The 26,839-nt window shown below is 54.2% G+C and overlaps 9 protein-coding genes across 9 annotated transcripts; 4 read left to right on the forward strand and 5 right to left on the reverse strand.

Annotated features, from left to right (window-relative positions):
* Nucleotides 1-674: 674 nt before the first annotated feature.
* On the reverse strand, nucleotides 675-5,042 carry MAM_06614 (uncharacterized protein; the record flags this gene model as incomplete). The annotated part of the gene is made up of 1 exon (XM_040825412.1): nucleotides 675-5,042. The coding sequence occupies one exon, from the start codon at nucleotides 5,040-5,042 to the stop codon at nucleotides 675-677; it is 4,368 nt and encodes a 1,455-aa protein (XP_040676623.1).
* A 1,005-nt stretch (nucleotides 5,043-6,047) lies between these two features.
* Nucleotides 6,048-7,952, reverse strand: MAM_06615 (uncharacterized protein; the record flags this gene model as incomplete). Its single annotated transcript, XM_040825413.1, has 1 exon — nucleotides 6,048-7,952. One exon carries the CDS (start codon nucleotides 7,950-7,952, stop codon nucleotides 6,048-6,050), a length of 1,905 nt encoding a protein of 634 aa, XP_040676624.1.
* Nucleotides 7,953-8,624: 672 nt separating this feature from the next.
* Nucleotides 8,625-10,391, reverse strand: MAM_06616 (IQ calmodulin-binding motif protein; the record flags this gene model as incomplete). Its single annotated transcript, XM_040825414.1, has 1 exon — nucleotides 8,625-10,391. One exon carries the CDS (start codon nucleotides 10,389-10,391, stop codon nucleotides 8,625-8,627), a length of 1,767 nt encoding a protein of 588 aa, XP_040676625.1.
* Nucleotides 10,392-11,798: 1,407 nt separating this feature from the next.
* On the reverse strand, nucleotides 11,799-12,600 carry MAM_06617 (sorting nexin-like protein; the record flags this gene model as incomplete). Its single annotated transcript, XM_040825415.1, has 2 exons — nucleotides 11,799-12,056; nucleotides 12,151-12,600. The coding sequence occupies 2 exons, from the start codon at nucleotides 12,598-12,600 to the stop codon at nucleotides 11,799-11,801; spliced, it is 708 nt and encodes a 235-aa protein (XP_040676626.1).
* A 3,521-nt stretch (nucleotides 12,601-16,121) lies between these two features.
* MAM_06618 (uncharacterized protein) lies at nucleotides 16,122-16,433 on the forward strand (the record flags this gene model as incomplete). The annotated part of the gene is made up of 1 exon (XM_040825416.1): nucleotides 16,122-16,433. The coding sequence occupies one exon, from the start codon at nucleotides 16,122-16,124 to the stop codon at nucleotides 16,431-16,433; it is 312 nt and encodes a 103-aa protein (XP_040676627.1).
* A 1,668-nt stretch (nucleotides 16,434-18,101) lies between these two features.
* MAM_06619 (sn-1,2-diacylglycerol cholinephosphotransferase) lies at nucleotides 18,102-19,702 on the forward strand (the record flags this gene model as incomplete). The annotated part of the gene is made up of 4 exons (XM_040825417.1): nucleotides 18,102-18,204; nucleotides 18,330-18,439; nucleotides 18,502-18,627; nucleotides 18,761-19,702. 4 exons carry the CDS (start codon nucleotides 18,102-18,104, stop codon nucleotides 19,700-19,702), a joined length of 1,281 nt encoding a protein of 426 aa, XP_040676628.1.
* Nucleotides 19,703-20,941: 1,239 nt separating this feature from the next.
* On the forward strand, nucleotides 20,942-22,720 carry MAM_06620 (Metallophosphoesterase domain protein; the record flags this gene model as incomplete). Its single annotated transcript, XM_040825418.1, has 1 exon — nucleotides 20,942-22,720. The coding sequence occupies one exon, from the start codon at nucleotides 20,942-20,944 to the stop codon at nucleotides 22,718-22,720; it is 1,779 nt and encodes a 592-aa protein (XP_040676629.1).
* A 796-nt stretch (nucleotides 22,721-23,516) lies between these two features.
* MAM_06621 (uncharacterized protein) lies at nucleotides 23,517-24,476 on the forward strand (the record flags this gene model as incomplete). Its single annotated transcript, XM_040825419.1, has 3 exons — nucleotides 23,517-23,683; nucleotides 23,816-24,199; nucleotides 24,266-24,476. 3 exons carry the CDS (start codon nucleotides 23,517-23,519, stop codon nucleotides 24,474-24,476), a joined length of 762 nt encoding a protein of 253 aa, XP_040676630.1.
* Nucleotides 24,477-24,988: 512 nt separating this feature from the next.
* Nucleotides 24,989-25,957, reverse strand: MAM_06622 (uncharacterized protein; the record flags this gene model as incomplete). The annotated part of the gene is made up of 1 exon (XM_040825420.1): nucleotides 24,989-25,957. One exon carries the CDS (start codon nucleotides 25,955-25,957, stop codon nucleotides 24,989-24,991), a length of 969 nt encoding a protein of 322 aa, XP_040676631.1.
* Between the last annotated feature and the right edge of the window lie 882 nt (nucleotides 25,958-26,839).

A 26,839-nucleotide genomic window follows, 5' to 3' on the forward strand; every position in this document is an offset into this window, starting at 1 on the left:
ACCACACGACGAACAGGCTGGTGCAAACTTGGGAAGCTCTCCTGGCAGAATCGAGAGCGGGTGACGAGATCTGAACGTCCTCGCATAAGCGCTACGCGGGTCTGGCCGCGTCACGTGGTGATAAGACGGGCTGTGTGGGTACTTATCGAGTAACTGGGCATGGCGAGGCTGGCCGTTCAGATGCCTGGGCTTGTAAAAGCAACCCAGAGCTGGCAGGTAACGTTACTTGGTAGGTAACTATATGGAAGTTAGCTCCAGAAACTCCCTTGTTTTGGACGTGAATGGATATAAATGAATACATCTTTAAAATACTATCTCTTTGTAGTCTAGCCCACCGCTCACGGCGCCCAACTCCAAACGTGAATACGGAAATGACGAAGCCATACCCAGGGGCTACCACGCAACCCTTGCCACATCATACATTCTGCATGAGCAGACAAACTAAGGAGCATTGTTTAGAGTAATATACTAGAAGCCCTTGGATCCGTCACTCATTGAGTCCTGCACTCAAATCGATTCTGACACATCTACACGTGCTCCTCTTTGTCCTCGCCACCGGAGCTGGCAGGTGGACTCAACAACCATGACTCCGCAACTTTCTCGAGTGGACGTCCGCATTGATAGCCATCAGACTTCAGAAAACCTTTGGTGTCGGCAGCCTCGTCTTTCTCTCTCTAGGACGTGGGCGGCGGCTGTGGTTTTCGGATAATCTTGATCTTTGGCCTGGCGCTGACCGGTGTCGCCGAGGTAGGGGGGCTGCTAGCTTTGCCAGCCGACGGCGTTGCAACCTTGGCGTCAATAGACAACTTTGGTGTTGACTGTGGTACCGGTGAAGCCGTTCCCGGCAGCGGCTTTCGCGTAACTTCGCCTGAAGGTAGTGGCTTTCTCGGCTTGGCAGTGATGTTGTTCCTGGAACTTCCTGGTGAAGCTTCCTTGGGGGCTCCGGTAGGAAGCGCCGTTCTTGCCATGGGTGCTGGCCCGGTTGGCAATCCAAGAATCACAGACAAACTTTTAGGGTCGCCCGTCTTCAGCGTCACCATACGCCTCTTCTTGGATGTCTTGTCACCATCGATGATGGATGACTCGGTCTTTGTGCGCTTTGGTACAGGAGTACCGCTTTCATTTTCCGGTCGAGGTCGCTTTGGTGCGGCTGACGCATGTGTTGCACTATTTCCGGGCTTTAGCTTTGTTTCCGTACCATTGGCGTTTGACACCCACGACGCGGCAATGATCTCGCTTTTGCTCCGGCCTGGAGCGGGAGTGGGACGTTGTGGTGTGGACAACTTGGTGGTGCTGATTTTGATAGAGGGTGGTTTAGGAATAACGGGCGGTCGACTGTCTCCAGGAACATCAGGAAAGGTAATGGGCTCCTTCGGTTGCGTCTTGTAGTGTGACTTGAAGCGCACAATCAATCGATCAGCGAGCCTCTTGACGGGTCTCTCCACCGTCCAGGCCTTGGGGAGGTTGAGCGTCAGCACCCAGCCCTGAGTCTCCTCAAACATCATGGCTGCCAAGTCCAGCAGACTCTCTACCTCGCTTCGTCCTAGGCCACGATGGTCGAGCGCCTTACGCATTGCATTGCTGTAAAATCGTTCATCCTTGACATAAATCTCGTCCATTTCCTTTCGCAAAGCCTTGAGGGCAGCATCGAGATTTTCTTTACGGGCAATCCTTTCCTTCCTCGCTTCAATCTCCTGGGCACTATCCTGCACCAGGAGAAGCGTCTCTTCGATATCGTCCGTCGCCGGTTCATTCTTGACAATCCTGGTCTGTTCTCCAAAGGCGATTGCAGCAAGACCACTGGCCATCGCTCGAATGAGCTTGGTGCGAACGAATGGGGATCTGTCCGTCATGAGTGCAAAGAGAAAGAAATTGAAGAAGGTCGCATCCATGAGGGCTCCCAAGTCTATGAGAGCCTCGAAGGCCTTGATACGGATCAAGTCTCGGGTGCCGTCCAACAGATATTGGGCGAAGTCAGAATAGTTCTTTGGGATAACCTCTGCCTTCATAAGCCGCTGTTTCGCGTCCAGGCCAGCAATAGTCCACAGGTTCTGGTACGAGTTGGTCCATTCGTCACGCCGCAGGACGCGTTCGATCTGTTCCATGGCTTTTTCAAGAAACAGGCGCTCTTCCTCATCTGGGGCTTTGCTTTGACGAGCAAGCCAGTCGTCCTTCTTAGATGGGATGAGAGATGTAGCAAGAGCTTCGACCAGAGTGGCGATGTAGAAGTGATCCGAGTACGGATTGTCCTCGTTGTTGTTAAACAAGAGCTGGTCCAGGATGAAATGACGCGCTTCCAGCGGACAGCGGTAGGTTTGGTCTCGAACTTCAGAAATGGCCTTGATTACAGCACGCCTAACATGATACTGTTTCTTGTCCGTAAAATCATTCGGAAGCGGCTGGTTGGTTTGTTGGTAGCAAAACATTTCACGGAATGCCCTCATGAGCTGTCTCAAGCCTAGTAGGGGAATGTCCTTGATGTTCGATTGCCGCGGTAGTGCCTCAGCAGCCATCGTCCGGATGCCATGAAAGTATCGCCGGTCAATCAAGGTTCGAACAAGGAAGCCAGAAGCAATAGGGTGGAGTGGTCCATGAGTGAGATAGAGCATGGCGTCTTGCTGTGCTACCACGTCCCTGTCTTGTTGCAGTTGGGAAACGTACATGTACGGCTCGAGAGTGCGTTTCATATCACACGCCCACTCGAAGTCGGCATCAACACGTATCCATTCGTAAGACTCTTGGTCCATCTTTCGCTCCGTCTCTGGGTCCCACTCTATGAGTTCCCAATCCTTTAGGTCGTCCGGGGTCTGAAGCACATCTCCAAGGCAGTAAAGCAACGCATCATCAGCATTCTCTGCAATCTCCATGCTTGCGCCACCACTGTGCTTCTCCTTCATGCGTCGCGTCCGCTTGAGTCGCTTATATTTAGTATTGTAGGGGATTTCAAACTTTGTCGATCGTGTAGCATCCTCCCGTATCTCAAGGATGTGCTCGTAGGGAGTGCCGTCGGCTTCGTGGATCCTCACAGTCATGGGTCCAGTAAACAACGGCTGCACCTCTCCCAACTTCAGTCCGGCTCGTCGCTCCTTGACGACCCGTAAAAAGTCATCCTTTTCCAGTCCCCCGGTTCTCTTGGCTGCTTGGTGTTGTATCTGATTAAGAGTCAACTCCACGCAAAGCCTCTTCTTGTTGAATTTTGCCTTGACGTCGAATCTGGGGCAGCCTGAGCCATATACCCACTGGTTCCAAAAGGCCTCCAAACGATACCGCGAGCCCTTCTCGCATACAGCTCTGAACTTCTCTGTATCCAGAATAGTGGAACGATCGCTGCTTTCGATCTGGGCCTTGGTCAAGAACTTTTGGAGGATTCTCGTCAGGCCATGGCCACCAGAGGCCTTAATCATTCGTTTGTCAAGGATGAAGAAGACCACGGGGACCTTCAAGGCCATGAAATCCATTTCAAACTCTCCCAAGTGCAAGTTTGGACCAAGATCGAACAAAGACGGTCGATCAATGTCGACAATGACCAGCTTGTCCGACATAGTCTTCATACGGAATCTATGTTCATTGTTTCCACAGAGCTTCTTCATGAATAAATCGGTCATGTAGTGGGCGATACCGAGAACAAGCCAGAGATCATTGCGGGTATTGGGTATCATGTTGATACCGATCCACTGGTACGTCAAAGTAAAGACAATCTTCCTGGTTGTTTCGATTTCAGTGTCGATGATGTCCCCTGGGAAAAGCAGACGTGTACTGATAAATGCCAGCGAATGCAACGGCACAGTGTCCTCCACCATGTCTTCGAGAAAGCAGATTTTGAAGTTGCCAAAGGGATATTTAGCAAAGGTGTAGGTCAAGAAGTCCGCTGCCATTGTCAAGGCCGCCCCTGTATTGCGTACCCAGTCAGTGCGGCCAGGCAAGCAGTAGGCATGGACCTTCAAGGCGCTCACGCCGAGCTTGACTTCATCCTCCTCTGCTCTAAATTCAGATGAGAGGTCGATATGCTCAAACGGCCCAATGGCAAATCCCAATTTTTGCACTGACACCTTCTTTTCCGGCTCAAATGTCATGATCTTTTTGTGGTCGTTTTGAGGGTCGATCGTCTCCTCCATGAGGAACCCAGAACAAACCACGGTCATCTCTCGGAGCTTGTCTTCTTCTGCCAGCAGCATCTGGCGGTCATCATTGTCATGAGACTTGTCAACACCATCGACCGCGGTGTCCTGTTGCGTGGCCAGCGCTTGCTGGAGCGCTTCCCCAAGGGTTCGAGGAAATCGTATCGAGATTCTCCAGTCGCACCGGGCGCCGTGGTCGTCTACGCAGGGAAAAATGCATGATGCCGTTCCTGGATGGATTGAATGTCGTGTATACATGTGTGTGTAGCGACTGTCAAGAGCATCCACTCCAACGAAATGCAGGCCATCCCGCGGGTTCTTGTTGGTAAAGGGAACGGTCACTTTGAACTGCTTGTGCCCCCTGTTGGCGCCGTCGACGTTCAAGGATGATTTCCTGATTATCAACTTGGGGCGCTCGCTGTCCTTGGCCCCACGAAGACTGACCCTTAACGACCCGTAGACTGGTGTGCATCCCTCGATCTCTCTATTCTCGGCGGGAACATCAGTCTTTCGGTTGTAGAAGACATTTCGGGCCCTGTTCCGACGAAGGTCATGGTGCTCGGCCGTCCAGTTCCAGTTCTTGGAATGAAAGAGTTTGTGGTACGGGTCCTGGTATTCGGCAGACACCTTTTGCTTCTGTCCCTCAATCACTTCCCCGTGGACGTCTCGCATCTCGGTAATGGTCACATTACTCGTGTCGATTTCGCAGTGGGCTGCATCGAGACGGATCTCCTCGGTATTATCGGAGAAGATGACGATGTAGATGTCAACAGTGCCATCGATCCTTCGCTCGCGAAAATTCACGTCCAGCTTTGCCTCCTGCTTGATGACAAAAAACTCCTGAACTGGATCGTCCTTTATGGTCGGCAAGTTGTCATTTGTCTGTAGCAGAGGGTGTGTCTCGACACCATCAAGAAGCGACATAGTGGCTCAACTACAAGTCGCTTTGCTAGGCTGTCGTCGAAGGCCCCAAACGCCCCCGTGTTTGGTTGCTGTTTCTTCGATGCCCAACTCCCTGGGCGAGTCGGCCGTCAGAGACCTCGCATGAGCGAGCGCCCTTTGATGACCTTTACAGGCGCATTCGAATGTCGGAGTTTCCCGAGTCGTCATTCGCATTCATAACAAATGGTAGGCCAAGGAATGTCGCGACGGCACGACGAGGTCGACGAGGCAAGGACAGATGTTTGGAGAGCGATGGACGGGATATGTATGGTAGCTGAAAAGATGTCCTCGTGACAGGACACGCGGTTCGGACCGAAAAAAAAAATGGCGGACCGAATAGCGCAGGCACGATGCACCGCGAGAAGAAGTATTTTATTGTAAAGTAAGTACCTATGCGAGAGGCGGGCGGCGTATCGTCAATCGCAAGAAGTTATGGGTAGCTTTGCATCAAGTCAAACGCACGGACCACCGAGGTTCCTGGGGTGCACAAATGAGGTCTGGCGTGCCACTTCCCGTGCCACATTCCACATCAACACTGCACGGCGCGGACTATAAGTGCACAAAGTTCAACCATGCATGACATGTAAAATCAAAAATGCCTCCATCATATTCCATGCTAGGACACAATGCACCGGGTATCTTATGTGCCTAGAAGCTAGACATGCTATTTCTGCTGCAAGCCAACTAACGTTACGCTCAAAAAACACAATGGCGACTCATCCTGTTGCCTAATCCCCACGCCCAGGCTCCTACCTGCTCAAAATGTTCCTAGTCGATAATGCACAAGCTCGTCAAGTATACTACATCCAAGTGCTGCGTCAGCGGTCTCTTAGCGGGAGATGGTGACCCTTCTTGCGCCCCCAACGCCATGCAAAGGCAAGAAAGTAAGAAAAGGGGCAAAAAGCTGGGCGAAGACGGGGCGGTATGGCGCCCCGGCCGGCGTGTCAATAATTGCCAAGGAGAAAATAACTTCAGTGTGCAGCGGTATTAGCCCCGACTCCTACGCTTGTCTCTCCGCTTCCTGCGTGCTCTGGACTTGAGCAGCTCCTCGTCGCGATACCCCTCCGGCAGAACAAAGTCTGCTTCTTCCAGGTCCGGAATCGGGTGGCCCCAAGCCAGCACCTTGCGGCCAACGCGACGCGTTCGGTTGAGGGCGTGGTCTCGCTCATATTTCTTGCCAAAGAACGAAGTGAATCCTTTTTGCGCCTCTGCTGTTTTGGGCGGCGTGACCCGTGGCGGTGGCCTGAGCCTTCTGGCACTTGCGGCTGCCATCTGGGACCTTGCCAGAGCCTCTTGACGAAGCTGCTTGGCAGGTGACGCATCGCTCGTATCGCTCTGTGATGTCACCACCTCTTCCTCGGCGTCTTCCAAGACCTCGTCCGCATCAAGTCCCATCTTGGTGCCTCCTCTACCGTCTTGGCTCTCGTCGACGTCGTCTTCTGCAGTTGAATTCTCAACCTCGTCTGCTTTGAGCGGTTCTGCCTGCTCGTCTCCCTCTTGTTGAGCCAGCGCAGCTTCTTGCTCGGCCTGCAATACCTTCTCCTTCTCCAACTTCCGCCGCTTCTCCTCCAAATTCCACGTGCGGAATTTGTCCAGTATGGCTTGGCAGCCCTTGATGAAATATGCACGCGCAGGCTCAAACGACTTCTTCCTCGTTTCTGTGACGCCGCTAACACCCATAATTCTAAGCCAATCATGGCCCTGCAGACCCTCGAGAAGCCGAATTATTTGGTCCTTCTCATGCTGAGCGCGTCCCTTTTCAGAGTTGCGTATGGACCGCTCTATCCGCTCTGCTCTCTTGTGCGAAGGCTCAAAAATCCCGTCCGGTAGTGGATCGTCGAGGTTTTTATTGGTTTGTTGGGTTTCCAAGAATTTGAAGTCGATTCTTTGTGAATCAAAAACGTCCGTGTATAACGAATCGCCATATCCACGGACTGGAAATTCTAAGATGCGGCTTTGCTGCTGCATCCGTGCTGCTCCACGCTGTGTTTCCGCGATGACACGCCGGGGATTAGAGTCAACCACCACAATTGGAGTCTCAGGAGTCAACAAGTCTGCCCAGCATGTTAGCGCAACGCGCACACGCGCACACACGAACAGAGGGGGGCCTGTGCCAGGCCCAGTGGCGCCATACGTACGTTGCTCCTTGGGATCGTTTCCGATCACTTCGTCATAATCGGGAAAGTACGCAGACAAGTCGCTCTTGAACCTAGTAGCCTCCTGGGAGCGCAATTTGCGCCCCTGCTCGCGGGTAGATGCAGGCTGCGGCTGTAGCCGGTCAAGCTCTGCCTTGATGCCATTGATCACTTTGGCTTGGTGTTTGGTGAAATTTGGCTCCAGCTCCACGGGTGATTTCGGCTTGGGGGGAGCAGCCGTCACAAGCGGAGCTGACCCTTCGGCGGAATTGACCGCAGGAGGTATCAGGACTGGTGGTACAAATGCTGTCGTTGTAGGGATATGCTTTTGTATTATGGTGTTCAACGCGGCCGGTAGCGCTGCAGGCGGTGTCGGCGGAAATGGAGGCTGGACAACAGTCGGGACAACATTCGAGGCCCGCACACCGTGGACGACCGGCGATTGATGTCTGGAGAGGATTTCCACGGCGATCCTCGTCTTCTTGGGCTTCAGGGCATCGACTTCACGGTCAACAGGCTCGAGAGCTCGCTTCGGACGAGCGCCTCGACTTGTGCCGTCGGTCGAGGCAAACAGACCGGCGGGCGGGTTGGCCGCACGCGTGAGGGGGCTGGCGATATGATGCGTGTGCGTGTGCGTGTGCGTGTGCGGGTGCTGGTGCGGGTGCGGGTGCGAATGTGGATGCGTATGATGATGAGAATGGTCATGGGCATGATGAAGGCCCTCGGCTCGCCGGTTGGAGCGGGTGACGGAGGCCATTGACGATGACGTCGAGGCCTGGCATTGTCTGTCGCCGTCTGCTGGGGGTCAGTCTCACGATCAAGACGACGCGTCCTCGATTCCTCGATGGCGGTTCTCCGTCTTTGCTGTTTTGCTGTTATGATTTTTTGTTTTCCCTCCCCCCTTCCCCAGGGCCTCTGTTGTCGGAGTCTCGGGTGCTGTAGGCGAGGATGCTTACAGCGTGGTTGGTGGACAATTGAGGATGTGGGTGCGCTGAAGCTCGCCCATTGACCTCGAGCCCCTGCTTTTTTAGCGCTGTATTTGGTCATGCCGCCCCCGGCGTTTAGTGCTTAGCGCATCTTATCGGCCTGTGCTGTACGTGATTTGTCGCGAGACAAGCCATGTCGAATAAGCTACCCTATACGTCCGTGCCTACATCTTCTACTCAAACTACTACGTCTTGAGCGCAGTCAACAATCGTCTCCAATCGTCCAACTAATACAGCTGGTGTCTAAATTTGTCGATATATTCAGACATAGATACGGGCTGGCTGCCATATTCACAAGCTCATATTCAGGTCCTTGTAGTAGGTGACAACGGTAACCGTTGTCACATACCCACGCCCTCTCATATCCCACCCTGGCAAAAGTGCAGATGCGAGCTACTTGATGTATTCAAAACCATAGGGGGTGTATAAACATCCGAGCGCCCTCACTTCGCATTTACCACTGGCAAGCTCTTAATCTTGTTCATGACTCTGTCACTCCTCCTCGATTCCCCCTTCACCCTCTCCTCCTCTTCCCTCTCCCTCTCCAGCACCTTCCTCTCCTTTTCCGCACTCTCGCTCTTGTCCTTCTCCTCCTCCTCTCGCCTCCGCACCTCCTCCGGCGCAATCAACTTATCTTTGCTGTGTATCAGCTTGCCCACAAGCTCTCTGCCTTTTCTCCTTGTCTTGAGGTACGTCTCCAGCCCGACGAGAATGGTGTACGACTTGGATATGGAAACGTGGCTCATATCCGCGCCCTCCTCCTTCAGGTTCTTCACAAAGGCACGGAAATTGCTCGCTGGCGGACGATAGTGGCCGCTCAGCGGCGAAAGGGATGATAGGCGACCGTTTTTAATCTTGATGAGCCCTGCGGCGGAGATGCGGCTGCCCTGGAGGAAAGAGGAGTGTTGGAAGGCGCCAGAGTCCTTAATGCCGACATAGAGTCTGAAGGACGTGTCTGCTACGAATATCCACGTGTTTTTCTTGACCGACTTGCGGAGTAGTTGGTTGAAAATGGTGGATGCTGATATGTGCGTGACTTTCTTGAAGCCCTTGGAGTTGTCGAGGCTGGAGTCGGCGTACTTGGCAGCGCGGTCCGCTTCACGCCTGGACTCGAAAGATGAGTCTGAGTCTGAATCGTTGGAGTCGTTGTCTTCCGGATGGAGGGTTTGCGAGGGTGTGTGCGTGAACGCTGGCGTTGGATCGTCAACTGGGACGACGCCGTGGATGCTGTCCCTGAACCGCTCGGTCGTGTCGATGCGGGCACCATTTTTCGCCCAACATAGCCGTCCCTCCGCGTCTACCCGGACGAGGTAATATTGTCGTTCTTCGCGGGACAAGTACCGCACTCGCTCTCGTTCAAGCCTGTCCCGCGGACACGTATCCAGCTCAATGGATCTGCCCTCGCCGTAGTCCAGCCAGTAAAAGAAGTTTTCCTTGGCGCTGGAATTCTTCCACTCCTCGTGGTACATGCGCAAGTTGCTACCATACCGGTGTTTCGAGTCCACCATTTCCAAAAAGTACTGCAGGCCCATCATGCGAGCAGCCTGGCGGCGCTGGAAAGTCGCCTTGAGACGCTTTTCCTTTGCCAAAGCTTTCTCCTCTGACGTCATGTCGTCCAAATCGCCTTGGACCGAATCAGATTCCGTATCGGAATCATCGTGTCCTGCGTGGCGAGCTACCAAGCTTACTTTTTTCCATTTCTGCCTTGCACTGGCTGGGCGATAATCAACGGGGTCTTCGAGGGCGAGAACCTCGCCGCCGTTGGGACTAGCTGGCGCGACGGCGGTAGGAGCGGCAGAAGGAGCCGTGGCATGGGGCTTTATGACTTGGCGAAACTGGGCTTCTCGAACCGCCATGACCCATCGTGTGCTCGCGTTCAGAGTGTACCCTTCCAGCTCCCGTCTGGTACGGTAGCCTCGAAAGGTCTTTTGGATGACCTTGGCGGCCTTGTCTCGCTCGCGGCTACGATGGCTGGTGTCGGTGGCGTGGGGGATATTATCCTCCATGGAGCGGCGACGCCACTCCTCTCGAGCTCTCCGCCGCGATTCAGCTTCCTTTTCCTCCTGGACCTGAGCGATGTGCTCAAACTTGTCCTGGGACGGCAGCACCAGGGAATCCATGTATTCCTTGGTCTTGGGGACTGATGGGCATGTGCTGACAGTGGCGGTGGTGCTGGCACCGAAGGAAATGGCACTATCAGACGTCGACATGTTCCTTTCGGGCCCGAGGCGCCTGGGCCGTGCGACGATACGATCAATCTAGGTTGGAGGGGGCCGTCATCGGCGGCGAGCTGGTGGCGCCCGACGTCGAGGCGCTTGGGCAGTTGATGGATAAAGTGGGGGGACGTGACGTGACGTCTGACGATGCGATGCTGATGCTGGCCAGGGACGAAGAGGCTGGTGATTGGGTCCTTGGGCTAGGGATCCTGGCGACTCCGGCTTTAATCTGCAAGTCCAGCCTGAGATGCGCAATGCCGGAATCCACGCTGCATGGGGTAGCACGCCGTACGCCGTACGTGGGCCGCAGAAATGTGACAAAACGCCGAGCCGTCGAGTCGTCGAGCCGTCTGAGGTCGGGCTTGGAGATGCTGATGCGTGGGAAATTTGAATATTGCTGGCTGTATGTAGGAGCTGTGGTCTGGTGAAGATGCTCGGTTCGGTTGGTGGAGTGGAATGTCAAAAAAAAGGTCGGCAAATAGGACTACTGCAAGCATAGACACGAAGTTGACATGATGCCGTACGCAACATGCCGTGCCCTAGCGTGAGCCCGTGTCGTTCGAAAACAGCTGCAGATAGATGCGAGGTCGTGGCCGCGCAGAAGCAGGAGGGAGCGGGCGTGACGGGTGGTGAAGCCTTGTCCGCTTGGAAGCCGGATTGGAGGATGCTTTCTCCAAACCCCCACCGCAGTTGGCAATGACAACAACCACGGACGCAAAGCGCAATATAATATATGCACGGAGAAGACGGGCCGACCGAGTTAAAATGGGCAAGTCACTAGAACTTGTTTCACGACCCGCAGACAACCACCGCGACCCTGTCCCAATTGAGCGCGTGAGGGTCGGAGGGCCGCCCTGCTGATCACGCTGACGACCGAGACGATGTGGTGGCGAGGCATTCTGCGAGGTTGAGCACGCGGCTCGCCAGTGAGCTTACGATACCTAAAGAGAGCTGAGATGACCATTCACACGCGCGCACGGTCTTTTGGTTTCTTCTTTGACTGCTATCAAATATGCAAGACGGAAATTATTCGGGGCCGCTACGCTACCCAAAGAAGAATAAAGAGAAATAAATAAAGTAGATACAAGAAACGACGTGCTGTGTACCGGTAAGATGGTTTCATTCATGTCCGACAACAGCCCACGCTGCTCAAGCCGCGGTCCATTCATCCAATGAAGTCGATAGCCTCATGGTATGGTCAAGAGAAGAGAAACTCCTTGAGGACCGGTGACCCTGAAAATTCCGGATTCAATAATATGCAGCTGCGCCGTGGCATGTCAGCAGAGTCCCTTTGGAAACGGAAAAAAACTAAAGGCGTCATGATACTCGTCACCAGGGACCTGGAAGGTAAATTTTTCATGTATTTATTCTTGTCAAGGGTTTTTTTCTTTCTTTTTTTTTTTAACCCCAGAGGAATGAGAACATGGAGGGCAAAGCTGACAAAGTGCTCAAAAAATTTGACGCGCGCGCAAAGACGTACTTGAGAAAATATTGCAGGCCGGCCCGCCTCTTGTCGAGAAATTTGGGTCGAAACCTGGAAATGACGCTCTTGGGAGGCAGTGACGGCACAGCCCCCTCGAAGCCGGGGAACGATTTAACAAGTTTGGCGCGGAATTCGTCAAATTCCGAGTAACGTTTCCGGATGTTCATGTAGCTTCCCTGGCGCCAGCACAAGTCAGCATCTGTTTACCGCGTCGTGGATGAGGCCTTTGGCAAACGCAATTGCAAGATGAAAAGGAGGGGATGGACATACACTCAGCGTCTCTACACGGACGTTCCAGACCACAAACGCCCCGACACTTGTTGCTCCTCCATTGACAACGGTGTAGTTGATGACCTCAACGCTCCGTGCCCAGCATGCATTGTTCCGATCTTGGTGCTCGCTCGTGTCGTTGTCTTGTAGGACGATGGCGCCGGCGGGCAAGATGGACTCGACCGAAAGGTTGGATATATTGCGGTGGTGAGCATGGGCGTTCATCCAGTACGGCGGGCTCGCGACTGAGCCGTTGGACAGTGTTGGCGACGCTACATCCCCATCGTCGTGCGACACATTGTCTTGGTCGTGTGCCTGGGCGTTGCGGCTCGGCAGCGGCGGCGGCGGCGTCGTATCCGGACATACTACCATGGAAGATGCGAGTTCCGGGGCTTCGTTTTCAAACTGGCTCCCTGCCGCCGGCATCTCCTGGGCTTCGGCCGGCGCCATTCGGCCATGTGCGAGCCGTGGCTCATGTGTCTTTCGGCAGCTGTTCCCTCTTGGGGCGAGACGGGGTCGGGTATACCGTATGTCGGTCGGTCGTGCGGGCTTGGGCTTGAGAGATGGGGCTCGGCTCGCAGGCGTCGTTGCGGAAGCAAGCCTGACCAGGTGCGGGGTTGTAGTCGTTGGCCGATCAATTGGCAAGGTTTTGGGCGCTGGATCGGGAGGCATTCATGCAAGCGGGCATGTTGGGCTCTGGATCAGAGAAGCTTCGCAACCTGAGCGCGCCGTGGAATGGTAGCACGCTTCCACGTCCAGCCACGGCCCACGATGGGCGATGGGCGATGGACGTGGACGATGGACGCTGGAGGATGGACAAAATGTGGGGCCGAGCCGTCGCGGTCAGCTCGAGTGGCGCCATCTCAGATGGTCCCAAATCCGTAAAACGTGCCTGATCAGTGATGCACACGGAATGGTGAGAGGAGCGTGGGATGCCTTCATTGCAGCTATTTATCGGACACTTGAAATCATTCCGAGTTGCCAAGGAATGATTCTCCGATGGCCTTGGCTGATGGTTGTGTTCTGATAAAAACACCAGGTTTGGTTGGTACTTTGGTACCTAGGTACTCAAATACCTTACTTGGCCCTCTGTCTGGTACGTACTTGGGCCCTTCAACGTGGACGGAGAGACGCAAACCTTCGTATAGCCTTCGTGTCTGCGCGCACCGTTTGCAACACCAACACCATGCAGAGGGGGCAATTGATGCACGAGCTTCTGACAATGGCTCAACTTGATACTCACACATACGGGGGTTGGGGGTTTACGTACTCGGCGGACCAGTGACAGCTCCGCAGCCGTCTACCACAACCTTGGGCCCGTCAAGATTGAAATAGAATTCACTCAGGTTGCTCAGCAGTGCCGTTCCGTTCGTTGGGAAGCGCCCGAGAGCATGCAAACGGCTGCCACTAAGTACCTGGCCATGGAGATGTTGTCGAGTTTGCATCGGCTGGGTCCGTCCAGAGTTCGGACCGGACGTTCTTGTCGGGCAGTGCGCGGCCTCGTATTCCTCGCCCTCGTGACGTGATGAGCGAGCGCCGCAGAGCGATTCATTCCATCCAGGCGGCGAAACGTCAACGTGCCATTGTGCCATTGACGCTTGTTGGACGCCACAGCCCTCCAATCCAGGCTGCCGACTATCTGGCACCTCGAGAACGTCGGCCTCCACCTCTTGTTTGATGCCGCTTGGCCATCGCGAGAAGAGGAGCTCCACGACAGGTCTCGTCAATTCCAGACGCACCCACCACACAATTACCCGACCTCGGGTCCGCATCCGAGCATGCTATACTCCCTCCGGAGCAGACAAGGGGGCGGCGGGATGAGGCATGCAAGCAAGCAGCAAGCAAGCAATGCGCATGATGACAACTTGGCTGCCTGGGCCGTGGCCCGTGACCACCGTCTTTTGGTGGCAGAAGGGGCACCAAGCTTTTTCAACCTATGGACATGTGCTAGACTGAAAAAAGAAAAAAAAAAGAAAAAAAGAAGACAGAAAAAGAAAAAATAAGAGAAACAAGACGGGCCCGCCTAGGGACGGACAGAGTACGTAGCTGGCACTAACTTGCCAACTACGTACTCCGTACGGAGTACTACATGCGCATCCCGCAAAACAATCCTCGTCGTCGTATGGCTCGTACACATCTGGTAGCATCGAGGATGGGGGCCGTCGTGGACAAACACAACGTTGAGTTACCCACAGGACCAGTCTGGACAATGGGGGGGGGGTGGCTCATCTACCTGAGACCTTGACCGAGAGACTCGTCAATCACTTTTTGTGTTTCCTTCCCACGTTGACTGCTCATTGCCGGCTGCGCACCCCGCGACCTCTGTCCGCTGCAATGCATCTTCTCAACTGTTCAAGTACAAGAATACTTACTCAAGTACGGAGTACCGACCTCACTACAGGTAGTCGGTGCCTGGGTACTCGAGTAGTCATGTACTCCTGCTTGTTGGCAGATGGCCCGGAGCCGACCATGCTGATGCGGAGCTGGATAGCTTCACTTGCCCGGGATTTCTCCTCCCCCGCGCCCACTTTTCTCCTCTTCCTTTCCTTCCCTCCCCCGTTTTATTTGACAAGACAAATTTAGGTTTCCAATACGGAGTACTCCGTAACTACTACAGTAAACCAGGTCTATAACGATAACCTTCGTGAGCAATTTTGCATCGTTATAACCCGACTACAGGGATTATATCGCTAAGATGCGACTACCATTTTAGGAAAGAGCCCCACATAGCCCCACTTTTGCTAGTAGATAAGGCTGATAAGGCCTGATAGAGCCTGATAAGGGATTTTAGGGGGGGTAAGGTGGTGTGTAATTATAAACTTACATATATTAATAAGCAATATTTACAAGAAAAATCGCTATAGATAAGAAGTCACTTTTATATATATAACATATAGGAAAGGTACTTCACGCCTAGGCGTGTGTGCCGAATCGCTATAACAGGGGATCGTTATAAACCTGCTTTACTGTAGTAGTTCTCCTGGGCTTGCCAGAGCTTGACTACCCACCACGTACTCGTTATGTAATAAAGTTTCAATTGTTGCGAGTCTTGACCATCCCAAATCCATCATCCTTGTCCATCTACTGCCACCCTGGTCAATCGGGCTGATCCGTGAGGCTTGACCTCTCAACTCTCAAGTATTCTTCCCCCCCCGGTATTTGACCATAATTATCCCGCTGGGCCGCCTGCTCGCTCGCCTTCAAGATGTCACCTCCTTTCTTTGTGACCTCCGTTTGCTTGCCCATCGCCGTGTTCATTTGCTTCTCTTCTTAAAGTCACTCGTTGATTCTGTTTGACTCTTTGCTTCATCATCCCCGGTTGTTGCCAACTTGCATTTCACGTTTCCTCGGAGTCGGCTGTACTGCGTGTAAGGCGCCTAATTTGTTCGACTGTAAGACGGGAAGCTCCTACTCCGAGCCGGTTGATACCAGGCTTGCATCTGCCACCTTTCCACCTGCGTTACATTACACCTACGATGTCTACCAGACGCTGACTCTATGTACAATTTGCCAGCTCTCCTTGACGGTTCCGTTGCGAGACCAGACAAGACAATGCCTTTGTCCCGAACCGTGTCGTTGTTGGCCGCGGCCGCCTCCTCCTTCTCGGCCGTCGCCAATGCTGATTATACCATTGACCCCAACAGCGTTCCCCTCGCCACCAGAAGTGAGCAGAAGCGTACATTTCCGAGGCCGGGCCGTGGATGAAAGCTGACCGTATGCATCAGAGACGTGGTGCGGTTCTCAGACGCAGACATGCCCTTTGCTCTGCCAGCAAATGGAACCACGAACCACACTGGAAAACACCTGTGACGCTGTCTGTCCACCACCAACGCAAGACTTGCTGCTTGCCCACTCTCCGGCTCCGAGTTTGAAGTGCTGACTTTTTCCCCCTCTTCATCTCCGTACAGGACGCCCTCACCTATCAATGCCTCTGCGGCAACAACCAACAGCCTAATGTTTCCCAGTACACGATGAGCTTGCCTTATTTCGTTTGCATACAATGGGGAATCGACTGCCAAAACAACTGCCCTACAAACGCCTGCAAGTCGGACTGCGTGCAGAAAAATCCTTGCGGTGCCCAGGACCCCCCGAAGCCCAACGCGAGCAAGACTGCTGATGCCAAGCCGACCTCTTCCAGTGGCTCAAACACCATCTTCTCAGACGCACCGGGGGGCGGCAGTGCCGGTGGAAAGAACGGGGCCGGCGCAGCCCTCGAGGTCGGACGCACCTATGGACTGGCCATCGTCTTGACCGGCCTGTTTGCCGGATTTGCCTTTTTGTAAGGGACGGCGGCGGCGCGAGTACGCGCGTATGTCTGGGGTTGCATACGACTTGCCCAGATGGGATTCGAATACCCTGGGCGGTCCAGGAGCTTGGGGTGTTGATTCTTTTCGTATCGCAGTGTCTGGTTTCGTTTACGTTGGATGTGGGGGACCGTAATATAATACGAGCGTACGTAGGCTTCTAGAATTGGTCGAGAATTAGATTGGTTAATAGTTTCCGATGTCCATGGAATAATACAATACAATACAAGCCCGGGATCATTGTAGCAAGACTCTAACCGCTGCTGTCAGTGACTTGCGTAAGCTGCCCGTGGACTTTTCAAGATGTTGTGCAAAGTGGATTTTGGGCGATTAAACGCGACGGGGCAGTACGGCCTTTTACGTGTTATTTTATATGTAATTCATGTACCTTCAGCTCCACTCAATGTCACGGCCGATGTCCCAGATGCCTTCTTACATACTTCAGCAAGTATGCAGCAAAAGATATTTTGGTGCCCACGGGCAGAGTGCGCCACGGACGCTTCGACACAGATCAAGTCTCTTTTCCTGCGGCGACCGGGCCACTTGGAAAAAAAAAAGAGTTCCATGTGCTCCCTCGGCGATGCTCTGCTTTGTGGAACGCTGTGGAGCGAGCCTCGCCGCTCGACAGGACTACGTAATGTACTTTAGTAACATCTAAGTACTTGTAGGAAGGCCACCATCTTGCATCTGTCATCTAGCACTCGAGTATCTTGCTTCCCCACGGGACCCCACTGCTGGCTCTCGAGTCTTGAGAGTGAACAAAGTCCCGTGGTGGTGCTGGCCAGGCTGTATTCGTGAATCATGGTGAGTGCTCAGCGCCACCTGGGCCGAGGTTGCAACGGTGCATCTCAACGAAGAAATCGGGACCCAATCAACGGCGGCGGAATCGCTCGGGTCCCGGCCAGCTCTTTGCAGGTGAGCACGCGCGAGCGGCACACCATCAGAGGCGGCTTGGAGCGGTGGGAAGCCTGGTGCACAAGTGACAAGAGAGTGATGTGGTTTTTTCTTCCCTTGGATGTGTGCGTGTGCGCGTGCCTGTATCGTCAGTTTGAAGGTAGTAGTCATTTTCAGCGGCATTTGAATGCCTCGTGGCTTGACGGCTTGTTACAGTGACACTGTACGGAATAATGATGGAAAAAAAAAAGGAAAAAAAAAAGGCTCGGATTCAGACCGGACCGGTAGACCGCAGCACCACCCCTGCTATTGCCCTTCTGCCCTAACAGAGTCCCTCCCCGTCTCTCGCTGCCGTGCACATATGGTCCGCCAACTCATCCATCTTTATTTTGGTCTCTCGATCCCCTGCCTGCCTCCTTGTCCCTCGATTGGTGCAGTATTACCCTTTGGCGTTTTTGCTCTAAAGACTTGCGTCAGAGCCTGCACGCAAGGACCAGTCACGTTTGTTTCTCGAGCTCGCAGCTCACATCTCCCTCGCACCCGCACGGACACAAGCACTGGCACCGGCACCGGCACCGGCACCGTCATACAGGCTACAGACGTACGAGGGGGAAAACAGAGGGAAAAAAAGGCACCGAAGCGTCACCAGTTCTCCGTACCCCGTGCATCGTACGCGTCGTACATGTACCGTTCCCCTCCACCCGCCTCCCCACCGCCTTCTCGCCACGGGTCGCTTCTCCTGATTCTGCCGCCATGGTCATGTCTTCGGGAAGTGACAACTACATCGACGACACGCTGCCGCGGTACGAACGAGATCGCTCATTGCCGTTGGCCGACAACATGGCCCCCAATACGAGTGCGTTGCTCTTGATGGCCCTGTATCTGGTTCCCTTTTTCTTTTCGCACTGTCCTTGCTGTCACCGCCGAGGTGCGAAGCTCAACCAAGCTTAGCCTGCTGACGCTGTCCTGGTCCGACTCTAGAAAAGGCCGCCGCCGAGTGCATCTCGGATGATGCGCTGATACACCTCAAGTCCTACAGGTATTCGAGCGTGGACAAGTCGCCCGTGTCCAAATATATTCTCGGCCACTGGGTGTGTCAAGACCCGTCTTGCTCCTCCTCTCGACATGGCTAGCTAACTGTCAACATATATAGTGGAATGCCTTTGTAAACGTTTTGCCGCTATGGATTGCCCCCAACATGGTCACCCTCCTTGGCTTCTTTTTCATCCTGGGCAACATTGGCCTGCTGGTAATGTACATGCCCGACTTGGTCGGACCCGTATGACCCTCTTGCTCAGTCCTCCTCCCCTTGCAACTGCATGTCAAAATCGACTCGTGCTGACGTCAATTGATGGCTTCAGGGACCGCCGTGGTTATATTTCAGCTTTGCATTCGGCCTGTTTATGTACCAGACCATGGACAACGTTGATGGCAAGCAGGCGCGGAGGACCGGAACATCGAGCGGCCTCGGCGAATTATTCGATCACGGCATCGACTCTCTCAATTGTACCCTCGCCAGTTTGCTCGAAACGGCTGCCATGGGATTGGGAACATCCAACGCTGGCATCTTCACCGCCCTCTGCCCTTGCCTGGCCATGTTCTTTTCCACTTGGGAGACATACCACACCCACACGTTATATCTCGGCGTCATCAACGGCCCTACCGAGGGCTTGCTCATTGCATGTGGCATCATGGTTGCCTCTGGAATATGGGGTCCTCACATATGGACTCTGCCTCTTGCCAATGCCCTTGGTGACACTTTGCCCGGCCTGGCCGAGATGCTTGGCCAAACATCGTTTCGGGACATCTGGGTCGGCTTGATCATTGTTTCCTTGCTTGCCGGGCACATTCCCTTTTGTCTGTACAACGTCGCGTGCGCCCGCCAGGAACAGGGCCTTGCCGTCACCCCCGTCTTTGCTGAATGGACCCCAATGGCTGTTTTCACCCTTGGAGTTGGAGCCTGGGTGTTCTCGCCATACAGTACATTGATGACGGACAACCACCTCGTCTTGTTCTGCCTGACCATGTCGTTTGTCTTTGGTCGACTGACAACCAAGATGATCCTGGCGCACCTGACTCGCCAGCCATTCCCATATTGGACGGTGATGCTTGCACCCCTTGTCGGCGGTGCGTTCCTCGGAAACTTGCCTCGGTTTGGACTGCCCCAGGTTGGCGCAACTATGGAGCTGTACTACTTGTGGGCATACTTCCTCTTCTCCCTGGTGGTGTACTTCCGCTGGGCATATCTCGTCATCAACGCCATTTGCGACTATCTCGGCATCAATGCCCTAACGATTCCTAAAGAGAAACAAATTGCCAATAAACAGGCCCGAAACGCTCCAAAATTGCATTAAATTACCATTATAGTGTCGCAAATACGGCTAAAAATACACGAACACACACACGCACACACACGGAGCAAATAAACCGACAATGTTGGACGACGCGACGACCCAGCTTTTGCAAGTCAGTGTCATAACACCGCCCGATATCACATACGAACGGAGACCAATCAGCAAGCGGTAGCGGGCCTATTTACATTGGTTCATCAAACTAAACAGGAATTACATCTTGTAGATTCTTAGGAGAAATGGGCGCTGTGAACGCTAGAGTTTCTTCTCAGAAAGGAGGCCAATGACGGTTTTTTTTCGAATATAATTAACCGTTCTACTGGGCCGAATCGGGCGGGTGTTGATGTCCTCCTTCCCTTTTTTCCACTCTTGTCCCTTCTGGACTAGAGGGCTATAATTTTGTGTAGTCTGCATCGATGGCACTATATGTGGTTAGGACCGGCACTGTTTGCAATAATACATGATTTGTTCATGATGTTGGGGTGCTGGCCACGCATGTTCAGCGCCATCTGGCCGTTACCTTTGACATTTGCGTCGTTGTGCAGCCTCCATTGTCCTCTTGCACGTCTTGGCTTTCATCTTGATGCACCTGGCCAACTCGGGCGGCCGACTGACTGTATCTCCTTCCCCGCTACAGAACTTGGAACGTGTTGATGAGTGTCGGGTGCTCTTGATTGTTCGTGGGAATGCAAAACAAGTAATGTTTTGACCACGTATATGTGGTTTCAAGGTTCAAGCATTCGTTGCCGAGTAAGGCTCCAGCCATATGCCCTCATGACCAGAGGTTCATGTCCGACTAGAATGGCTGCTGTTTGGATCACTACGTGTGGGATAGGTATCAGAAGTGATCTGGTCTGGAACGTAAATACGATGCCAAGCATGTCATGTAGGTTGAAACACCCTTTCGTGAGTGAATACCAGACTAAGATACCGTAAATGCATCTATGAGGGGATATTGAAATCCCAACTTGCCTTTCCATATAAATGTGCCTCACATTCGTCCGTTCTCTGTGCCAGAATGGTCGTCGTCTGCCGCGTTCCCCGACGCTCTGTGCGGCACACGCGCGCGCGAGATCCTGACTAAGCCGCGGCTAGCCCCGCGCCACCACGGCTAGCCGCCTCCTTACGCGCCGCCATCGCGTCCTTGATCCAGTTCCTCCATTTCCGGGGCATGCCCTCGCCGCAACACTCTCTTGAAGGAATCCCTTGTTCCCTTCGTGGCCCGCACGTGTAGCTGGCTCCATGTTGGCACGGGCTTTCCTTCGAAATGGCCTCGGCCTTTTGGTTCCCTTGGCTATCGCCTGCTCCGTCTACTTGTACCTGTACCCCTTTTTCAGCAGATGCGCCTTTCCCCTGCCGTCCCGAGACCCTGACGCTGCATTCGAGGAGACCAAGAAGCTGCACTGGCCATTTGAAGAAGCAAAAGTGAATACGCAGGCAAATGTGACGCCCACCAGGCAGGCGCCATTTCGACTCCTGGCCTTGGGCGATCCCCAGCTTGAGGGCGACACATCAATCCCGATCGAGTACCTGGGCATCTTCCCCCATGTCAAGACCATTTTCCAACGACTCACTTTTCACATATGGCACGAGTCGCTAAGGGATCGCGTTCGCTTAATACTACATGACGTCATCGACATTTTCTTCGAGGACATCCCCTTCATTTTCGAGTCGTGGCGCAAACGCTTCGACCTGTTTGGCAACGACTTCTACTTGGCGCACATCTACCGAACCCTGCACTGGTGGACGCAGCCTACTCATGTCGGTGTACTGGGGGACCTCCTGGGCAGCCAGTGGATCGAAGACGACGAATTTGAGCGCAGAGGCAGGCGGTTTTGGAACCGAACTTTTCGAGGCGGTGAGCGCGTACCTGATGATGTAGCCATGTGGCCGACTATGCAGCACAACCTGTCCGGCATATTGGGTGCCTCTGCAGAGGGAGAGGTATGGAAGAGAAGGATAATGAATGTGGCCGGAAACCACGACATCGGCTACGCCGGTGACTTGACCCCGGAGCGCATGCAGCGGTTTGAGCGAGTATTTGGCAAGGCCAACTACGAGCTGCGGTTCAGGCTGCCTGTCAGCGACCCAGAAACGAATGCCACAATTCGGGATCCGGAGACAAACCCCGACTCGGCGCGGCTACCCCCGGAGCTGCGTATCATTGTGCTGAACGACATGAACTTGGACACACCGGCGAAAGACCAAGGACTGCAGGACACAACATACAACTTTGTCAACGCAGTCATCGGCACGGCATGTGCCGTCGAACACAAGGGCCAGTTCACCTTGATTTTGACCCATATTCCCCTCTACAAGTCTGCCGGTGTCTGTGTCGACTCACCATTTTTCGATTTCCATGGGGCTCACGACGGAGGAGGCGTCAAGGAGCAGTACTTGCTCAGTTCGGACGCCAGCAAAGGATTTCTCGAGGGCATCTTCGGCATCAGTCGCGACCCCAAGGCTGCCGGCCAAGGCATGGGCCGCCCTGGGCTTGTCCTCAGCGGACACGACCACGAGGGCTGTGACACGTACCACTTTGTCAACCAAACAAACGGCACCACTCCCGACGAAAGATCCTGGGAATCACGCAAGTGGCAGGATGCAATGGCGTCAAACATTCAGACATTGCCACAACATCCCGGCCGGCGAGAGATTACCGTCCGCAGCATGATGGGCGACTTTGGTGGCAATGCCGGCCTTCTTAGCATATGGTTCAACCAGCAAACCTGGGAATGGGAACACGCATACGTTGACTGTCCCCTTGGGCGGCAGCACTTCTGGTGGATGACGCATTTCATAGTATTTGGCGTTTTATTTTTCGGACTCTCTTACGTGGTGGTGGCAATTTTGGAGTCCATGGGCGTTGATGTGGATGCTCATCTTCATCAAGCCTCTGTCTGGACACGGCATCAGTTGGAAGAATGGGAGAAGAAGAGACGGGCTCACAAGACCGGGGTTGTGCCGAACGGAAATTCAAGGGGATATGCCATGGTTGTTGGATGCGGGCAGGCATTTTGAAGCATTTTACATTGCGCTACTTTCTTCTCTTGCCAGCGTTGCTGCTTTGAGACTTGTTTGCATGGTTTTGAGGCGTTCTTCAACAAGGGTCTATGATTGTTTGCCCCTCCGGAGCGTGCAACCCCGGCGTGGTGTAGGTATGGATTGTCATTCTTTCTTGATCCCTTTCTGAATAAACCGTGCTCGATGGACAAGACGGTTGCATCTGGCGGATGGCCAGCTCATTCGCAGGCCTGGTAGATGGTTGAACAGGCATGGGAAGGGTTCGGTCGTTGCAAGACGGTACTTGGACGAGAGGAGGTACAACCACCCAACGGAACAAGGTGCTGGCAGTCCGACGAAGTCGTTCGAGTAGGCGTCCTGGATGATGGATGGACCCTGCAAGATGGCATGGCCTCTGACACGCCAGTCTAGGAGCCAAGAGTTCGTTCGTCACGCCCATGAATTAGCAATGCCAGCCGGCATCATGTATCAACAAGAACTGCTAGGCACACGCGTCGACTTGGTGCCGACCTTCGGCAGATTAGTGTCTCAGTCTATGACATGCCACACATCCACATGTTTGCTCCGACGATACACTGCAACGGATGCTCGTGATACGGACACCGACCCTTGAGACTGCCATTGAATCCGGGACGACGACGAGCGACCCGCGAGTCTTGCTCTCGACAGTCGGACGTCGGGGAGCGAGTATAAAGGCAGATTCTTCCTGCAGTTCCAACACCAACCCCCCCTTGCAAGCTCAACCACGTTGCAAAGCAGATGCCGTCTCCTCCCAGGCGGCCTCACCACCATCATGTATCCGTTTGTCCTTCTAAACTGCATCCTCGCCATCCTCACCCGCGCCCACGCGGCCCCAAGACCCGACACACTCGCAACACCATGTCCCCAGTCCAACGCGAGCTCCTTGTCCTGGCCGGCAACGGCCTCCTCGGCTGCCACACCCGGCCCGGGTGCAGACGGGTGCGCCCCAGGCGGCGTCTGCGATTGCTCACGAATACCTGACAAGAATAGCGACGTGTTTGTGCCGTTGGCCCGCCCGCACCTGCCAAGTTACGGAATCACGCTCGCCCGCTGACTGACGAACACGACCAGGTTCTTTCAATGCGTCACCAATCCCAACTGTGAGCACTGCCGGATCGAGACACCAACCACGTCCACCGCGCCGGCATCCTCGTCGCCCAAGACTCCGACTTCCGCAGCAAATGCCACCAGCGTCTCCGTCACCAACTACCGCACAATGCCGCCCGGCACCTACACCGTCACGACCAACGGCACGGTGCTCGATATCGTCGTCACCCAGGAAACCGCCACTCCTACCTCCTCGCAGGCCCTGGTAACCACGACAGAGACGGTGGTAATCACCGTCCGGCCCGTCTCTACCGCCACCACCAGCAAAACCAGCCCGACCGCCACCTCGGACCACGATTGCGCCGGACGTTGTGACTGCTCCAGAGTCGAGGACAAGAACAGCAAGGAGTAGGTTGTTCTCGCAAAGCAAGCCACGGCTTGGCTTGTGGCGACGAGCGGGCTAACTAGGGGCAGATTCTTCGAGTGCCTCACCAGTCCGGACTGCGAGCACTGCCGGTCCGCGAATGCAGTGGACCGGGCTACCGAGACGTCTGCTTCTGGCGTGGTTTCCACGACGCCTACTGCCTCTGGCGGCGCGACGACTTCATTTCTTGGTGTTCCCACGGACGCGTGTCCCCAGTTCTGCGACTGCTCGAGCATTGAGGATAAAGAGAGTGAAGTGTAGGTTGGGTCTGTTTTGCTGTCTCGTTTTCAGTTCTTCCCTCTCCTCCCCCTCTTCCCCCTTTTGTCTCTGTGTGGGTGTGCCACTAACGTGGCTCAGATATCTCCAATGCATCACCAACCCTGTCTGCGAGAGGTGCGAACGCAGGCGGTAGACACCAGGTAGCGAGGTCCAGACTCGAGAGAGCGACGAATTCAAGTCCAGTGGATAATACACGAAAATCAGGGCCAGCTATGAGTGATTGGATATTCAACTAGTAGCTTGCAAGGCATGGCTATTCAACTAGTAGCTTGCAAGGCATGGCTCGGTAATAAGAAGCCATGCGGCGCAGCCACTTTGCCAGAGCGAGTGAGTAGAGAGAAATGGAGAAATATCAGAGATTGACCGTGCCGCCCAACCTCAAAACATGATGTCCAGCTCCGTAACGCCATTCCCGGCCCCGTTTCCCAATCTTCAGGCGAACGTGGTCCATTTACATTCATGAATCCGTAACACGGTCATATCAACGGGTTGCGCTACGCCACTACCAACATACCGTGATGGGGTGCGTAGCCTTCCATGAGGACAGTATCGAATAGCTGAGCCGCGCGCTCCTTATTGCGTTCCGCCTCGTCCTTGTCCGGCCCGTCCGTCCATCCGCGTTCGGGTCCCCAGAGAATTTGCCGTCCTGACTGAGAAGCGACCTCGAGCAGACCCCGCATCATGGCGCCCGACTTCTTGACGCCGGGATAACCCTCAAACTCGATGGCGACATGGCTGGGAATTTCACTCAGTACGTTGCCGAGCAATTTGCTGCAGAAGCCTTCGTAGAAACCGTCCGATCGACGAAACCCGTCGTAGATGCAGTCGCTTGGGTCGCACTCGACGTATACAGTCAATTTGCGAAGATTGCTGCAGTCTTTCAGGCCAAGGGCGTCGTTGACTACCCATCCCCTAGGAGGGCCAGTCCAGCCGGGTCCAAGTCGAAGCTCCAGCGCCGTAATGCATCCACGTTGGCACGGTTTCAGACGAGCCAAGAGTGGCTTCTTTGACTTGAAGTACTTGCCCGGAAAGGTAGGGAATATTCGGACGGCACGGGAGCTGAAAAAGAAATGAGTTACTTCGGCATGGACCTGTTTGCACGCACGAGCAAGGCCGAGTGCCTTGCGGTATCTCTTGTGGTTGCCGGGTTCGAGGTCCAGAACCTGGTCGGCATTGCTCCAGTAGTGCTCATAGACCTTGACACGCAGTTCGGATGGCAATTCGAGGAAGCGAAAGGGCTTTTCCGGCTCGCGAATCTTGCGCCTGAATGGTACTAGGGGCGTATCGAGCGTCAGGGAAGCAATTTGGAGTTGGTTGACATTGTCGGCTTCAACTTCGGATGGACACGTTGACGAATATGCCGAGCTTGGCAATGCAGTCGCGGCAGAGGAACTAGGCGTCGTATTCTGGGGCGTGGAGCCCCCGAGAGGCTTGGAGCCTCGCCTAACAGGGCGTCTGGGCATCTCCGAATGGTGGTTTTTGGTGTCGCTGTGTCACTGTTCCGCGTGGAAGTGCAAGTTCAAATGTTGGTAGGTGGCGACTTTGGCGCGAACGTCGACACGAGGTCTGAGCCTCTGAGGCGGTATCGAGATGGCAACGAAACGGTTTCTTCGATATGATGCGACAGCGGCCGGGATAAAGATAGTTGCAAGTTTTCGACCGCCGAGTGTTCAGCGCAAGGCGTTTGAGTGTGATCTGTGCAGGTCCCGGGTCGCGAGTTGGCTCACGGAGGGTGGTGCCATGGCGATTGGCGCGAAGACTCGGGAGACCACCCTCTAGAATGCAGCACACACAGGCATATCGATGCGGGCTGTCGCTCGGTATTGTATATTCAAACAAGAAATATTGGCTCGACAAAAAGGGAGGTGACGATGCGGTCTTTGAGAAGGGGCGAGGTCTCGTGACGTTTGAATCAGAATCAGGGATCAGGGGTGAGGGGAAGTTGGAGAGAGGAAGGACACTAGCAGACAGCAACAATGTTCCAGAGCCACGCTTATAACGTTAGTCACCCGACTTGCCGCCCTGGTACTCGAGGTAGTCTTTCTTGGGCCGAGTCCGCTGCGATGCTCGAGAGTCAAGACTACCTCCCAGTGCCCGCTCAGGTAAAAAGTCGGCGGTGAGCTTCTTCCCCTCAATTTTTTTTTTTTTTCACTTCACTTTTCTTTTTTTTTCTTATTGCAGCTAGCCATGTCTGCCTGTCCAGTCCTAAGTACTCCGTACCTAGGTAGGCAGTAAAAGGCTCCAGGTCAATTGGACCAACCATACCGCGTTTAAGCCTCGGCTAATCAGACGCGGGCTGCGCCCCCACTCACAAATGCTAGTAGAAAAGGACGACCACTTGTCGG

This window comes from Metarhizium album (genome assembly GCF_000804445.1).
Source record: "Metarhizium album ARSEF 1941 chromosome Unknown scaffold_22, whole genome shotgun sequence".
NCBI classification, from domain to species: Eukaryota; Fungi; Ascomycota; class Sordariomycetes; order Hypocreales; family Clavicipitaceae; genus Metarhizium; species Metarhizium album.